Source organism: Dasypus novemcinctus, chromosome 4, assembly GCF_030445035.2.
Source record: "Dasypus novemcinctus isolate mDasNov1 chromosome 4, mDasNov1.1.hap2, whole genome shotgun sequence".
Classification (NCBI taxonomy): domain Eukaryota; kingdom Metazoa; phylum Chordata; class Mammalia; order Cingulata; family Dasypodidae; genus Dasypus; species Dasypus novemcinctus.
This window is the reverse complement of record NC_080676.1, coordinates 168,321,734-168,338,707: the sequence shown is the minus strand read 5'-3', so window position 1 is coordinate 168,338,707 and position 16,974 is coordinate 168,321,734. Positions and strand designations below refer to the sequence as shown.

Below are 16,974 nucleotides of genomic sequence, written 5' to 3'. Positions count from 1 at the left end.
CAGTGGTCTTAAGTCACGATTGCCAAAAGTTGGAGACAACCCAGAAGTCCATCAACCGATGAATGGATAAACAAACTGGTATATTCACATGATAGACTGTTGTACAGCTGAAAGAAGTAATGAAGTCTTAAAGTATACGACAACATGGATAAACCTAAAGGACATTATGAGTGAAGCAAGCCAGAAACAAAAGGACAAACACTGTATGACTGCGCTATGAACTAAATAGATTGTGTAACAGATTGTATGATTCCATTTACATAAAATGTAAATATAAATCAAGAAAGATGAAATTAGATTAGTGGTTATATAGGGCTCGGGAAGGGCTGCTAAAGGGTGAGGAGTTTTTCTTTTTGAAGTAGTCAAATAGTTCTAAAATTTTTTGTGGTCATAAATGCACAACACTGTCATTATACTAAAAGTTACTGATTATACCCTTTGGATAGATCATATGGTATGTGAATATATCTTAATAAAACTGCTTAATAAATAGATAAATAATGGTGCAAGAATAGCCAGAAATAGCAGCTATGTACTATAGGGGAAACAAAGAAAAATCAGGAGGTGAAGAATTTTCTTGTTATTTGTTTTTCATTTATTATTATTATTACTATTGAAATAATGAAAATGCTTTAATAATGGTTGAAGGGATAAATGCAAAACTATGATATTGCACCAAATAACATTGACTGCACACTTTGGATAAACTGTATGCTTTGTTAATATGTACAAATAAAATTGATTTATTTTTTTAAAAAAAGAAATACTTAGCATAGGCAAATTCAGGGGTAGGTAAGGGGGGATGGCAATTATTGCTAAACAAGTATGAGTTTTGGTTTGGGATGATGAAAATAGTCTGGAAATAGGTTGTGGTGAAACTACACAATATTGTCAATGTACTTCATGTTAAAGAACTGTCCACTCAAAATGGTCAAAATAATTGGCCGACAGACCGCCTGTTAGGTTGTGTACATATTTACCACAATTAAAAATAAATTGTTTTTTTAATAAGCCAACTGGCTACTTTGTAGAAACTGATGAGAGGATCCCAGAATTCTCATGGAAACTCAAGGGACTCAGAACAGGCAAGACAGCCTTGGCGAAGAACACAGCTGAAGACTCCCACAAACCCACAGAGAGCGAGACAGTGTGCCTGGCAGAGACAGACCAGCGGAGGGGCCCGAGTCCAGAAATACACCCTCACGCGCACAGCCTGCGCGCCTGGCCTGGCCCTGCCGCTGAGCCACCACGCGGAGGACGCTGGAGCTCACCAGTCTCTCCTTGCCTCTCTGCCACTTGGTCCCCTCCTCGGCATCTGCATGGCTCTGCCTTGTCTCCGTCCTCCTCCTCGTCTCCGTGGGAGCTTCATGCTCTTTCAGTCTTGACTGTGACTGTCCTAATTCTGCCTGTAACCGTGCTGGCCTCTCCCTCTCTCTCTCCACATCACATATTAGCTCCTGTTCTTGGGTCTGCAGGGCTTCCACTCTCGACTTCCGTTTGGCACTTACCTCCTTCTCCTTCCTGATGTCCTCACAGCGCACCTGCACCTCCGCCTCCAGCTGCTGCTTAGAGCGCAAGGCTTGCTGCTGGGCTCTCTCGAGCCTGGCCTGCAGGCCGGCCGCTCGGGCCTTCTCTTCCTTCAGCTGCCGCACTGCCGCATGGTGCCGCTGCGTCTCCGGGCGCAGGCACGCCTCAGGCGCCCTGCGGCTCAGCTGCTCTGTCAGGAGGCGCTCGTGCTGCAGGGCCTCGGCCAGCTCCAGAGAGTGGCTCTTCTCGGCCTCTAGGCTCTTCTGCAGCTCAGAGAGCTTGCCTCGCTCCTGCGCCAGCAGTGCCTCGCAGCGTGAGTACTCGATCTGCAGCTCTTTCTGGAGATTGTCCTTTGCTGTCTGCTCGTGTTTTAATGCAACACACAATTGATTACTGTGGGTGTTCTGCTTCTCCAAAGATAGTCTTAACTCCTATATCAGGGAAAAGAAAAAAATGGCGAAAGTCAAAGGAAAATATCTAAATAGTCTTCTATCCTTTAAGCCAGCAATCACCCTTTTTGACGTTAATCCATGAAAAAAGTACAGGCGAGGCTTATCTTGTTCTTTACCACACTCACTGGAGGGGAGTCCTCTCCTGAAAGCAGCAGCGACTGCACGCACACACGTGCCCTGCATGCAGAGATGGCCCTTCTCACCTGGGATGCACAGACACACCTGCTCATTATGAACCAAGACCTCTGGATCTCGACGGGAGGCCTCACCGTAATTGGCGGGATTTACTCTAAGCCTGCACTGGAACTAGGGGTCCAAAACACATCAACTCAACACACGTGTGCCCATCACAGAGGGATGCTGGCAGCCTGCGTCTGGACGCTGTGAGAGCACTAAGGCTGACGACAGCAAGAGCATGCGGTCTGGCCGCCAGCCACCTTCCAGGACCAGACACGAGATGTGGGACTGCACGTGGGAGCCGCTGGGGGCCACGGGACACTGCAGCTGTTTGCCTCACAACTCTGTGGCCCCTGGCACTGCCCCTCACAAAGACAGTATTTTACCTGAAGGTGTAGCCCTGCCAGTGGGCAGCTGCCACTAGGGTGAGGAAAAGCATTAGAAAGGAGAGCTGTGCCCTGCCTCCAGCTGCTCCAGGCGGGGAAGCAACCGTGCAGCCGCCCTGCCCCTTGATCCAGCCCCTCTCCAGCCCGGCCATACCTCCAAGGTCTTGGAGCTCTGGCCCTCCCTCTGCTGGTGCTGCAGCTGCTGCTCCTCCAGCTGGCTCTGCAGGGCTCGCTGCTTCCCGCGCTCGCTCTCCAGCTCCTTCAGCGCAGCTCTCAGATCCTTCTCCTGACTGTCCAGCGCGGTCCTGTGAGGGGCACCACCAGGCGGTGTGAGCCTGGTCACAAAGCTCTCCAGGCAGTATACACGGCCCACCCAGGCCCCCACAGGGAGCTCATGGCACAGCGGCCTGGAGAGACTGCAAGCAGCATGGCAAAGCAGTGGACGGTGAGCCAGCATCCAGCTGCCAGTCCTGGGACAGGAAGACTCCAACACAACACTGACCGTCAGCTGAGGCAGGGGCAGAGGGAGAGGACCCCAAGGAGAGCCGGGGGCACCCAGCTGCCCGCACAGGAGACAGTGAGCCACTGCAGCCTGGACCACAGGGCACACGGCTGCTTTGGCCCTGGGGGCTCCATATGGCACTTGGGCTGCCTGGAGCAGGCACAATAGGGGACCCCTGGGAAGCCCAGGGGGTTGCGGCAATGACCAGCGGCCTGCCGAGTAAGGCTGACTGGGCCGTGCCCCGGAGAGCCAGATGGCCCCGCAGAGCTCGCCCCCACCTTCCAGGGGCCAGCACTGGGGGCCCTGATGTCCAGGAGAGCCAGGCTCCCTGGCTGGCCCACCACGCCCTGCTGACCCCGGCGACCTGCTCCTGCTTGGAGAAGCTTGGTGGCCCCTCTCCCGCGCTGCCTGACCTCGGGCCCAGGACTCAGCACAGACACACCACTTTCCAGCAGGAGTCACCCTGCTTCGCCTGGGTGGCAGGTCCTTCCGCGACCACACGACTGCATTTCACTGTGAAATTCACCAAGAGCCAGAGCCGCGCCCGCCGGTCCCCACCCTCATCCTTTCCTTGCCCCATGACGACTCCAACACGCACGATGACACATTTTCTTTGCATTTACAGACTTAAGTAACCATGGGCAAAAGTTCTGATTGAATTATCTTTTTAAGAAATGGCATCCCAGTGCATGTACCATTTTGCAACTTGTTTTCTAAATTGGCCACGTCCCTGCAAGCTTCCTGCTAGGTGGAAGGCTGCCAGCCACTCCATGCACACGTGCGAGTCCCCTGCTGCACCCCTGCTGGAGCCCGAGGCCACGGCAGGACGGCTGCAGCCGACAGCTACATCAGTGGGTCCCCTCTGACAGCCCCTGCTGCCCCAGCTCCGCCTCCGGCAGCCCCTGCCCGCGGCCCACACCCCGGCTCTGGGAGGCACGTGCGCCTCACCCTGCCCTCCTAGAGTAAGCCCGGGAAGAGGGTGCGTTGCTTCCTAAAGGCTGTGTAACACCAGCACACCACACATGTTCTATTTCACTTAAACATCAAGAAAAATTTGGCAAGAACTACGTAAATCTCCTCTGTCGGACAACTCAATCTCTAACGCCAGCTTAAGGGCGAGTCCGGGAGGCAACAGACACTCGGTGGTACCTCGGTGCGCCGTACCTCAGCTGGAGGACCTCCTTCTGGGTGTCACTCAGGGACTTCAGGAGCCTTTCGTGCTCCTGCTTCCATTCACGCAGCTCGGACTTCAGGTCCTTGACAGCATTCTCCTCCGCCACAAGCAGCTTTCCAACAGCGGCTGCTTTTTCTTGCTCTTCGTTCAGCGTCTTCTGTAAATTACTTGCTATGCATTTTTCCTGCTCAAGCTTATAGGCCAATAATTCAACTGTGAAAGAGATTAAATGACATGAAAAAGTCTTATTCATTACCTGTATAGCCGTTTAAAAACTAGACCCATGACCGTGACCTGGGGAGAAACACACCTCAGGTACCTCTGGCCTCTGGGCCCCTCCTGGGGCCGTCCCTCCCCTTCCAGGCTCTGCCTCCTGGTAGTGCCCCAGACAGCGTGGGGCAGAGGCGCCCAATGCCACGGGCGCACCGCGGCCACGGGGCTTTGTCGAGCGACCAGGCCTGGGGCCGCCTTGGAGACGAGCCCATGGTCAGCCAGGGGGTCTGCGCAGGGCCCGGGCGTTACGACCTCGGCCGCCCACTGCCTCCACTGCACGGAAGCCTCCTGGGGAGGTCTCCAGCTTCAGGAAGCAGTGACCCCTTCCACCAACTCCCGTGGAGAACTCGTGCCAGCGCCTCTGCAGGCAGGCCATTCTAGCACCAAATCAGAGGCAGCTCGGGAAGGGGCGAGGGTAGGCGCCCAGCTGCTCCCAGCCAGAGGCAAGGCTGCCTGGCAGGCAGGTGCGCCCCAGGCTCTCTCCAAGGGCAGGAGTGGAGAGGCAGAGGCCTCCCAGAGAGCACAGCCAAAGGCAGGGAGGGGCCGAAAGTACTGGGGGGAGGAGCGGAAAAGCACTTTTACTGAAAAGTGAAACAGACGATGGGACTCTAAAGAATCTATGTTACACATGGTAACCCAAAGCAAGGTGTGAGCACCAAAGAACCTCCTGCAAGGCAGGCCCTCGACTCTGGCGCCCGGAGACACAGCGACACAAACGCTCGCTGGGGCTCACCAGAAACGTACACCACTGGTTCTAACGCGCCCGGTGTCCTTTTGCTTCAGCACAGGCGAGCCAGCAGGCAGCTCAGGCCCAGGGGCCAGCACGGCCCTCACGCTCGGAATGGACAGGAGTCGGGACCGTGGCTCTGCACAGCCCTGTCGCCCCCTTGAGTGTGGGTGCCCGCCCGCCCCCGTGGCAGGGCTTTCGGGGACCACACTGGGGCCACAGAGGACGGCACGGAACCCACCCTGCCTGCGCAGCTGGTGCTCCTGCCTGCTGCCGTGGGCCTCTGCGCTGGTGAGCGCCGTGCACAGCTGCTGCAGCTTCTCCTGGTTCTGCAGGTGTGTCATCCGCAGCTGGGCACGCAGAGCCTGGATCTCAGACAGCAGGCTGCTGCGATCAGACAGGTGGAGGTGCTCCAAGGACTTCTCCTGCAGATCTCCCTGAGCCCGGGCAGGTGAGGGAAAGAGCAGGCTCCGCTGAGGGAGGGCCTCCGGGACACAGCCACACGGGCGGCCCCAGCAAGACGAGAAGAGCACGCACCCCAAGGAAAAGCCAGGCTGGCCCGGGAGGGGAGCATGAGCCCGCCCCATGTGTCGCCAGAGGCACCGCCTTGCGGTGTCCAGACCGCACGCTGCCCTCAGCAAACCCGCCCTCCCCGCCTAGGGGACGAGCTCGGCAGCGCCGCGGGTGCAGCTCTTCCCTGGGTGAGAGCAGCGAGGGCGTGCAGGGCAAGCGGGCATGCCGCACCAAGAGCCCGGCCGCGTGGGCCTGTGCACGCCGGCGAGCCGGTGTCCTCGGTCCTGGGGGTCACGGACACCGCAGGCCCCGTGACTGTGGTCAGGGCACAGAGCTCTGGTCCCAGAGAAGCAGCTCAGGCACCCGCGGTCCACTTGGCTCTGCGTGGACTGCGCACATGGACTGCGCACGGCTTCCCAGGCAGGGCGACCAAGGTGGAGGCCGAACGCACAGCAGGGCCCGCGAGGCCATGGCCTCGGCTCACCTGCTTGCGGATGGCCTGCTCCAGCCGCTCCAGCAGCGAGCTGCGGCCGCCGGGCTCGGCCCCACACAGCTGGGCCTGCAGCGCCACCTTCAGCATGGCCCCTTCCTTCTCAAACGCGTCCTGGACGGCCTGCAGAAACTCTCCTCTCCAATCCAGACCCCTGTCCTAAGACATTGAAACAAGAACATCTGTGCCGTACGAACGAGCTTTGACAGGAAGGACGGCGCAAGGCCTCAGGGCCCTTAGGGGCGCGGAGGCCAGAGGGAAGTGAGGAGGAAACAAACAGCTCGGCAGCATGAGGCGAGCAGACTTCTCTGCCTCCTGACACCCGAAGCAGACGTTCAGTGAAGCACCAAGGCGCTGAGTGGTGCCTGGGACCAGGGGTCGGAGGGAGGGGCGGGGTGGAGGGACGCGCTGTCCACTTGGCTGCACAGGGCGAGGGTCCGGCTGTGCTGTGGAGGAGCCCCCAGGAGCCGAGCTGGCCGGGGAGGGCCCCGGAGAAAGGCCTGCAGAGCGGGAGGAAGAACCACCACAGGAAGGGTGCCAGGCAGCCCACCCGCGCCGCCCCTTCCACCCACGTCGACGTGGCTCCCGAGGCTCGTAACAGCCCGCGAGCCGCCCACGCTGCAGCAGCCCCCACGGCCCCTGGAGGGCCCACCCGGCAGAGGCTGTGTTTGGAGGCCGCCCCTCGGCGCCGTCCCCTTCCACCCATCCTGGAAATGCCCCTGCCCTTCTGAGCTTCTACACGGCAGTGCCCGGAACACACGCCGCAGCACAGCCGCCTAACACACCCCGAAACAACGGTATGAGAGATGTCAGTACACCTGCACATTTTGCCAAATTGGCCAAGCAGTTCCTTCAAACTGCCCTGCTTCTCGTCGAGGGCGCCAGTACCTTCTCTCCTTGGGGTGCCAGCGCCAGGGGCCCCCGGAGGGCCTGCTCTGTCCCCAACAGGCCCTGGTGCTCGCCAGGGAAGCGCCCCAGGGGGGCGCTGGGCTCGCCCCCGCTCAGCACGCTGGGGGGGCCGCGGAACTCAGACAGGGCCAGGATCTGGTGGCTCTCGTCACACACCATCTGCAGCAGAGCCTGCACAAGGGGAAGCACATCACAGGCCGCATGGTGCCACAGCCCCGCCCTGACGCCCTCAGCACCCAGTCCTGCCCACCCTCCAGGGAGCGTCTCCTGAGGGGCCCCGGGACCCCAGCCCCGCACACCAGGAGCAGCCACTGAGAGGCAGAGAGCCACCCTCGCAGCACGGGGGCCTGTGAGCCAGCCGCGGTGCTCCAGGCTGTGCTGTGTGCGGCAGCTATGCGGCTCAGCCGGGGGCTGCGACACGGCCACACCTGCTTTCCAGGTGTTCCGCCTGCTCCATGTATCGGCCAGAGAAGACAGGAGCCCCCACCAGAGCCAGGATCACCGGCCTTCCTAGGAATGACTTCAGGGACTTTCCCAGGCCTTGTAAAGGGAGACCCACCCTGCCCAGGGGCCCATCCGGGTGCCCCGCGAGCAGCCCTGGTACCTTCACTTGCTTCGCGTGCACGTCCTTCCCCCTCATGGCGGCTGGCGGCAGTGGGCGCCCTCCCGGGCTCCGAGGAGCCACAGCAGGAGCGGCAGGAGGTTCAGCTGCTCCTGAGCCCTGGTTCAGGATCTCTTCAACCCCTGAGCCATCGCCTGAAACAAGCACCACCAAGTCGGGATTTTGTGAAAAACAGGATTCTGTGGAAGACGTTCTGTGAAAATCTCAATGCGAGTACAGAGAGACAGCCATTCTCAGAGACAGACGTACACAGCCACCCAGGAGAGCTATGGCTGTGATGCTTCTAAGAAAAATTTCCTAACAACAGTACTTAAGAAGCATAATTAAATCACCCAAGACAAATGAAAAGTTTTTATAAAAACATACTTAAGATAAGAATTGCACATGTTAAATAGAAAAAAGCATATATTTTATATGTTCCACAATTCAGGGCAGGGCCTTATGGCTGTCTCGGCTTGGCTCTGCACGGGGTGGATGGCGGCTCCAGGCTGACCACAGGCTCTGCTCAGGGTGGACAGCAGCTCCTAGTGGCGCGGCTGGGGGCCCGCTGGCCGTGGGCCACAGCCCAGAGCAGCAGTGAAGAGCAGGTGAGGCATCTCCCCACGAGGACCAAGGGAGCAGGTGGGGCGGGAGGGGCCAGCACCAAGGACAGCCCCCGGCCGGAAGACCTGGCAGGCCGCGTCTGATCCCAGGGAGGGCAGGCGTGGGGAACCCAGGGCTGCCGAGCCGGGACGCAGGGCCTCCGCCTGCAACGCTCGGCGTGTTTGGGCAAGGCGCTGAGGACAGGAGCGCTCAGGTGCTCCAAGAGCACACACCTTCCAGATGGTTCCACCCAGCCTTGAGGCCCACAGGCCAGTCTCTGAAAGTTCAAAGGAAGACTGTGGGAGGAAGAAACCACGGAGACTGGTCTTGGGACACAAAACAAGCTCAAGAAAACTGGGAACCTCCAGTTCTTCTCCTCATGGAGAGCTGGCCCCCAGGCAGGAGGAGGGAGGCTCAGGGAGCAAAGCAGACCCCACCGTGGCCACGGGGCCGCAGGCGAGTGCTGGGCCCACCTGAGCCTGCTGACCACTTCCAAAGGCCTTTATGTGAGTGCAGAGCTGCCACGTGACCCTGCAATACCATCACTGGGTATACACCCAGAAGAACCAAGAGCGGAGACATGAACAGACACTGTACACCGATGTTCACAGCAGCATTCTTCACAACTGCAAGAAGATGGAAACAACCCAGGTGTCCATCAACCAAAGAAGGACAAACAACTGTGGTGTATACCCATGATGGAATATTATGCAGCTCTAAGAAATGAAGTCACGAAGCATATGACACGGATGAGCCTGGAGGGCATTATGCTGAGTGAAGTAAGCCAGACACAAAAGGACAATAGTGTATAATTGAGCTATTATGAACTAAATACATTGTATAAACTCATGTAGTTAATAATTAGAATATAGGTCACCAAAAACAGAGAAGAGGGGTAGAGAATGGAAAGCTGAGGTTTAATCTGTGCAGAATTGGCAAAAAGGTTGTTGGCAAATCTTTGGAAATGAGTAGAAATGGTGACAGCACATCACAGTGTTTGCGACTAGCAAGCTCTTGTATGGCGATGACAGTGGGTGCAAGGGAAAGTCTAAAGTCACGCGCACTGAGAAGGAAAGCCAACACCTGCAACATGGGACTGTGTAATACCGTGAGACCTGATAAAAACACAAATAGCGGTGATACTGCATATATAACTGCTTTTACAAAACATAAATACAAATACACTAGAGAGAAGGACACAACAGCCTCTGGATACAGCAGGAGAGGCATAGAGAGACTGAGAGGTGATGGGTTTTGCTTGTTTTTTATTACTATTATTCCTGGAATAAAGAAAATGCTCTGAGGATGAAGTGAGTGCACAGACATGTGACTACACCAGCTACCACTGCCTGTACACTTTGGGTGGACTGATGCCTCATTAACATGGATCAGCAAAACTGATCTGTTAAAAAAAACCTGAAAACTGGGAAGACAGGAAACAGAAGCCAGAGGAGGAGGCTGAGGCCCAATGCGTGATTAGTTTTGGGGTTCGAGAAGAGAGCAGGAGTCGTGGAAGGCACTTCTCAGGAACCAGGCAAGAGCCCCAGAACGCAGAGCGGTGCCTGCAGGGTGGCAGCCCACAGGGCCCCGTAAGTGCTGGGCCACGGCCCCAGCAGGGCAGCACCAGAGCCACCAGGACGAGCAGGGAGCCAGAGCCTCAGGTGCCCGGCCTGGGGCCTGGGGCCAGGGCAGGGCAGCGCTGGCCATTTTCCAAAGGACCACAAGTCCACCGCAATCTGCCCAGAGCCAGAACTACCAATAAAACATGATGGAGACCACGAACGTTCTCAGAACACAACGAAGTACCTCCTGTGCAACGCTTCTCCAGAAGCTCCTAGAGAAGGTGCTTCATGAAACAAGGTGCAGTCAAGGAGGGATGGGCAGGGCTGGCAAGCCTGGAAGGTGGGGTGTTGGAGAGGCAGAGCCCCGCCCTGTCCCCCGTCCAGAGAACAACTGCACTGGGTGCATGGGGGTGATCACTGACTGGGAACACACAGGAAACAACCGGCAAGCGGCACAACAGCCAGGCTTTCAGAGAATGGCCCCCCGCGGGCTGCAGAGCTCCAGCGAAGCACTGCGGTGCATCTGCTGCAGCAGAGAGCATCGAGGAGAGCCAAGCGCGAGCACCACTGGGGGCGAGACTGGGGCGCGGGAGACGGCGGCAGCCCAGCAGCCTGGGCTCCAGCCAGCGCCCAGTTTACACGCTGTGGGGCCAGAAGAGAGGAAGGAAGGGCGGAGGGCAGGGAAGGAGACATGGGCTGAAAACTGTCCAAATTTAGCCAAAGACATTCAACAAACTAGAGAGTATGACCCAGACATACTGTGATCAAACCACCAAATGCCAACGACAGAGCCCCGAGGACAGCAAGAGAGAAGCCCCGTGTGAAGGGCAGGGAAGTGGCAGCAGGAGCAGAGGCTGACTTCTCATCAGAAGACAAGGAGGCGAGAAGAGAGTGGGACGACACACTCAAAGTGCTGAAAGAAAATACTACAAGCAAGAATTCTTTATCTGGCAAAACTATCTTTCAAGAATGAGAGAAAGGGGGAGCAGATGTGGCCTAAGCTGTTGGGCGCCTGCCTCCCACATGGGAGGTCCCAGGTTCCGTTTCCGGTGCCTCCTAATGAAGACAAGCAAATGCAACAAATAGTTGCAATGAGCTGATCCAACAAGCTGACGCAATGAGCAGGCAGAATGAACAGGGAGCGGATGTGGCTCAAGAGGTTGAGCACCCACCTCCCACAGGCAAGGTCCCAGGTTTGGTTCCAGCACCTCTTAAAAAGAAGATGAGCAGACACAACGAGCAGACAAAGACAGACAAGGAAGGGGGCGGTGAGGGAGAGATTAAGACATTCCTTGATAAACAAAAGCTGAGGGAGTTTGTCACAACCTGACCTCCCCTACAAGCAATGCAAAAGGGAGTTCATCAGATTGAAAGTAAAGAACACAAGATAACAGATTTAAGCTGCATAAAGAAATAAAGACCTCTGGCAAAGGTAACTCTATATGGGTAATCAAAAATATCAGTACTGTTCTCTTTGATTTATAACTCCACTTTTTACAGTTTACAGGATCCAAAATGCAAACACATAAAAAGTAACGAGGGAAGCAGATATGGCTTAAGCAATTGAGCTCCCGCCTAAGATAAGGGAGGTCCAGGTTCAGTTCCCAGTGCCTCCTAAAGAAGACAAGCAAGACAGTGAGCTGACATGGCAGGCTGGCACGGCGGTTGCCTGAACAAGAGACACACATAATGAGAGACACAAGAAAACGGGGAGCAGAGGTGGCGCAACTGATCAGGCACCTCCCTCCCACACGGGAGGTCCCAGGTTTGGTTCCCGGTATCTACTAAAAAAAAAAAAAAGAAGACGACCAGCACATAACAGACACGGCAAATGCAAACAACGAGGGCACTGGGAGAAATGGATAAATTTAAAAAAAAAAAGTAATGATAAATCTCGAATTTTCAACACAACGTATAAAGTGTAATTTATGACAGTAACACAAAGGCGGATGGAGGGCTTCAGAAACACAGTTTGTGTATGCTGTTGAAGTTAAGCTGGTTTCAAATCAAACACGATTGTTAAAGGATGTTAAATTTAACCATGGTAACTACAAAGAAAATATCCAGAAAGTATTCAGAGAGAGAAATAAGATACTCTAAATAGCTCACTACAAAAGATCAACTAAATGATGTTGCAGGGACAGATGCTGGACATCATACATCCTGCCATAACCCACTGAATGGACTGGGGTGGAGTGTAAACTACAAGGTAGACTATACTCCATGCGGTGCAGCAGTGCTCCAAGATGTATTCACCAAATGCAATAAACGTGCCACAATGATGAAAGAGGTGATTGATGTGGGAGGAATGGGGGATGGGGTCTGGGGTATGTGGGAATCTCTTATATTTTTTTTGTTTCCAACTTTTTTTTTGTCTTTATTTTTTTAATATTACATTCGAAAAATATGAGGTCCCCATATACCCCCCACCCTCCCCACATAGCAACAATCTCATCCATCATCATGAGACGTTCATTGCATTTGGTGAATACATCTCTGAGCACTGCTGCATTTCGTGGTCAATGGTCCACACCATAGCCCACACTCTCCCACATTCCACCCAGTGGGCCATGGGAGGACATACAATGTCCGGTAATTGTCCCTGCAGCACCATCCAGGACAACTCCAAGTCCTGAAAATGCCTCCACATCTCATCTCTTCCTCCCATTCCCCACACTCAGCAGCCACCATGGCCACTTTCTCCACACCAATGCCACATTTTCTATGATTACTAATCATAATAGTTCATGAATAGAATATCAGTAAGTCTACTCTAATCCATATTCTATTCCTCCATCCTGTGGACCTTGGAATGGTTGTGTCCACTCTGTATCTATATCAAGAGGGGGCTTAGATTCCACATGGATGCTGGATGCAATCCTCCTGCTTTCAGTTGTAGGCACTCTTGGCTCCATGGTGTGGTGGTTGACCTTCTTCAACTCCATGTTAGCTGAGTGGGGTAAGTCCAATAAACCAGAGTGTAGAAGCTGAAGTCTGTTGAGGCTCAGGGCCTGGTTATCATATGGTCAGTCCAGAGATTCAGATCCTCTGGGTATATATTAAACCCCAGCACCAACTACAGTTCTGGTAAAAGTAACAGGAGAGGCTTGTGAAAAGAGATCACATCTGAGTCCAGCTCCATCACACAGAAACACAAACTCCAAAGAAGGGCCAACTGACATGGCACTGAACTCCATCTGCCATGACCATAGAATCTGTGGGTCTCTGTAGCCCTCAGAAGAACCAATACCTGGGGTTGTACCTACTTTATCTGTCTCTGGGACTCTACTGAGGTGTGCATAAGGGCAACCCCTCTGATAACCTCCCGGCTCTTTTTGGAGACTCAAAGCCATATAAACTCATTTGTCCTTTCCATTTCCCCCTTGATTCAGGTCAAAAAGCATTTTTCTCTCCTGGTATTATATGTAGACTGAGATATTCTGCTGGTCCGAGTTGACCCTTTTATTCAAGGTCATTTTCTAGTTACATCATCAGCTGGTACTTGGTAGTAATCCCTCAGCACCAGGGAGGCTCATCCCTGGGAGTCATGTCCCACACTGGGGGATAGGCAACACATTTGCATGCTGATTTGGCTTAGAGAGTGGCCACATTTGAGCAACATGGAGGCTCTCAGGAGGTAACTCTTAGGCACCCTGCAGCTCTAGGCCTTGTTCTTATTTCAGGTGCACAGGCTCACAAGCATAGTCATTAGTATCAAGGGCTCATTGTTGGACCTTCATTCTTTCTTGGTCTTTGCCATTGCACTTGGGGGATTGTTGCTGTTCCTTTAGGGACTGTGCTAGAGCTCCCCTGGCTGGGAACTCAGCACTCCCTCAGCTGTTGTTTTTAATTGTATGCATTATGAAAATATCCAAACATTTTTATGTACCCTGGATATATGCCCTGGAGAACCATGTATCCCCTATCAATAACATCCCACACTAGTATTCCTCCGCTGCCATTGTTGAACCTCTCTGTGATACAAAACATCCTGAAAAGTGAAGTCCCATATATTGCCAGGTTCCATTAATAGTAAAATGGAATATAGTGATGAATTTAAAGGTTAGATATAGAAGACATATTAATTTGGAAAAATTACGGTAAAAATAAATTGGGGTGTCAAAAAATTTAAAAATACATAAGCTTTGTTTTTGATGTTTTGTCTCCCATCACTGCAGTTTAAGTGTTGCCCTGTATAAAAACTGGCAAGGCAACTACTTCCGTCTTTTCCTCAGTGTCTACGTCCTATCTTTTTCTTTTCTTTTTTCTAATTATTAAGCTTATCTTCACAAGAGTTTTAGATCACAGCAATTCATATATACAATATACAGTACTCCCACTTATCCACCATAAAACCATTTCCCTTCCACAGCAATAATCTTTTTACATATTCATACTATATTTACTGAAACTGATGTACAGATATTGAGACAATAGCTTTCTTTTTTTTTTTTTTTTTTTTTTTAAAGATTTATTTATTTATTTAATTTCTCCCCCTCCCCCGGTTGTCTGTTCTTGGTGTCTATTTGCTGCGTCTTGTTTCTTTGTCCGCTTCTGTTGTCGTCAGCGGCACGGGAAGCGTGGGCGGCGCCATTCCTGGGCAGGCTGCTCTTTCTTTTCACGCTGGGCGGCTTTCCTCACGGGCGCACTCCTTGCGCGTGGGGCTCCCCCACGCGGGGGACACCCTTGCGTGGCACGACACTCCTTGCGCGCATCAGCACTGCGCATGGCCAGCTCCACACGGGTCAAGGAGGCCCGGGGTTTGAACCGCGGACCTCCCATATGGTAGACGGACGCCCTAACCACTGGGCCAAAGTCCGTTTCCCGAGACAATAGCTTTCAAACAAGGTAACATTTGTGTTTACATTGTGGTTTATATTTTAGACTATACAATTTTCTAAATTTTTAGTTATCCTATGTTTTAAAATATGATTTACGTTTTAGCCTATCAGCTCCTATATATTTTTGGTGTAATTTTACATGTCTTATATCCATCCTTGCGTACTCTTGTGGAACACTTCTATTGCCCACACAGTTACATTGGTTCCATCTATTCGATAAATCTTTCCTCCTCCCCTTAGGGCCCACAGTGACCGTCAATCTTCATTGTTTGAAGGACCATGTTCAGAGATACTTGCAACAGTGTTGAGGGCTTGACATGCTCAATTGCCCTAATGTACTGGGAGCCACCATTTCTCTTGAGAGATACAGTTCCCTCTATTTGAGGGGGAATCTCTCATATATTTTAATGTAACATTTTCTGTGTTCTATGTATCTTCAAAACACTACAATTTAAAAAATGCTCAAAAATAAAAAAAGAAGATCAACTAAATACAAAAGTGGACACTAATAGAAGAATTGAGGGGGTAAAAGGGTGTAAGAATTGCAAAAGCCAAACAACAAAATGGTAGAAAAGTCCTGTAATATCATTACTTTCAATGTAAGTGGATTAAACTTTCCAGTCAAAAGTCAAAAGACTGAAGTTGGCAAAACATCACTCAACTATATGCTATTTACAAGAGACTTACCTTACTTACTTGTAAGTAAGCCAAAAGTGAAAGGATGGTTAAAAAATACTCGTGCACACAATTAATTAAAAGTCAAACACTGTCAGGGGACAAAGGAAGACACTATATATTGACAAAGAGGATCAATTTATAAAGAAGATGTAACAAATTATGAATATCTGTGTGCACCTAACAGCACAGGTCCCAAGTATGTGAAGCAAACACTAGACAGATTTGAAGGGAGTAATAGATGATTCTACATTAATAGTAAGAGGTTTAAATATACGACTTTCAAAAACAAATAGAACATCTAGACAGAAGATCAATAAGGAAAGAGAAGACTTGAATAATACAATAAAACAACTAGACTTAGCACACATATACAAAACACTTCACCCAACAAAAGAACACACATTCTTCTCAATATGTTTGGTCATAAAACAAGTCTCAATAAATTTTAAAAGATTGAAATCATACACTGGATCTTCTCCAACCATAAAGGAATGAAGCTAGTAATCAATGACAGAGGAACAAAGGGGAAATCCCAAAATATGTGGAAATCAAACAATATACTCCTAAATAAACAATGGGTCAAATAAAAAAATCACAAGGGAAATTAGGAAATACGTTGAGGAAAATGAAAACACAACATACCAAATGTACGGGATGCAGCAAAGGCAGTGCTGAGAGGGAAATTTATAGCTCTAAATGCTTACATTAAATAAAGAAAAAAGATCTCAAATTATTAGCCTAAACTCGTGCCTCATCAAACTACTAAAAGAAGAGCAAACTAAAGAGAGCAAAAGAACTAATAAAGATTAGAGATAAATAGATAGTAGAAAAACAACAGTATCATTTTAAAAACTGGTTCTTTGGAAAGACAAAAAAAACTTACAAACCTTTCGCCAGTCTGACGAAAGAAAAAGAGAGAAAGGATACAAACAAGTAAAATGAGACATGCCAGGGAGACATTATTACCAACCCCACAAATGTAAAATGAGCTATGAGGATACTATGAACAACTATATGCCAACAAATGAGACTGCCTACAAGAAATGGACCAATTCCTAGACTCAGAAATTACCTAAACTGACTTAAGAAATAGATGATTTCAACAAACCTACAACAAATAGAGATTGAATCAGTCATCAAAAACCTCCCAAAAAAGGAAAGCCCAGCAACCAGATGGTTTCACTGATTAATTCTATGAGCATTTAAAGAATTCACACCAACCCTTCACAAATTCTTTGAGAACATATTAGTGGGAACATGTCCTAACCCATTCTATGAAGCTAGTATAATAATACCAAAGCCTGATATTGATACCAAAGCCAGACAAAGAAGCACAAGTCACCACACACCTCCTGCCATGAAGAATGCTGTGCCATGCTGAGGCTTTCTGTCAACGATGCACCCCACACTTAACCAGGAGGTACATGGGACAAGCTGAAATTAAGGACCATGCTACTAAGCGCCTGCCTATACTCTCCATAAATGTTGAGTGGTAAACTATCCACTTTGGGAGAATCTAGGTGAAGGTACATAAGAATTCTTTGTACTATTCTATATTC

The 16,974-nt window shown here is 51.4% G+C and overlaps 1 protein-coding gene across 7 annotated transcripts in view; it reads right to left on the bottom strand.

Annotated features, from left to right (window-relative positions):
• PCNT (pericentrin) overlaps positions 1-16,974 on the bottom strand; it is a 152,877-nt gene that overhangs the window by 31,674 nt on the left and 104,229 nt on the right. For 4 of the 7 annotated variants that reach the window (XM_058296386.2, XM_058296384.2, XM_058296387.2 and 1 more), the window contains 7 exons: positions 7,735-7,886; positions 7,110-7,301; positions 6,216-6,380; positions 5,460-5,655; positions 4,209-4,431; positions 2,697-2,847; positions 1,509-1,958 (listed from right to left, as the gene is read on the bottom strand). In XM_058296386.2, coding sequence (XP_058152369.1) covers positions 1,509-1,958; positions 2,697-2,847; positions 4,209-4,431; positions 5,460-5,655; positions 6,216-6,380; positions 7,110-7,301; positions 7,735-7,886 — 1,529 coding nt within the window. Of the gene's footprint in view, positions 1-1,271; positions 1,959-2,696; positions 2,848-4,208; positions 4,432-5,459; positions 5,656-6,215; positions 6,381-7,109; positions 7,302-7,734; positions 7,887-16,974 lie in introns of all 7 variants that reach the window. The other 3 variants (XM_058296382.2, XM_058296381.2, XM_058296383.2) reach the window with 1 other exon arrangement.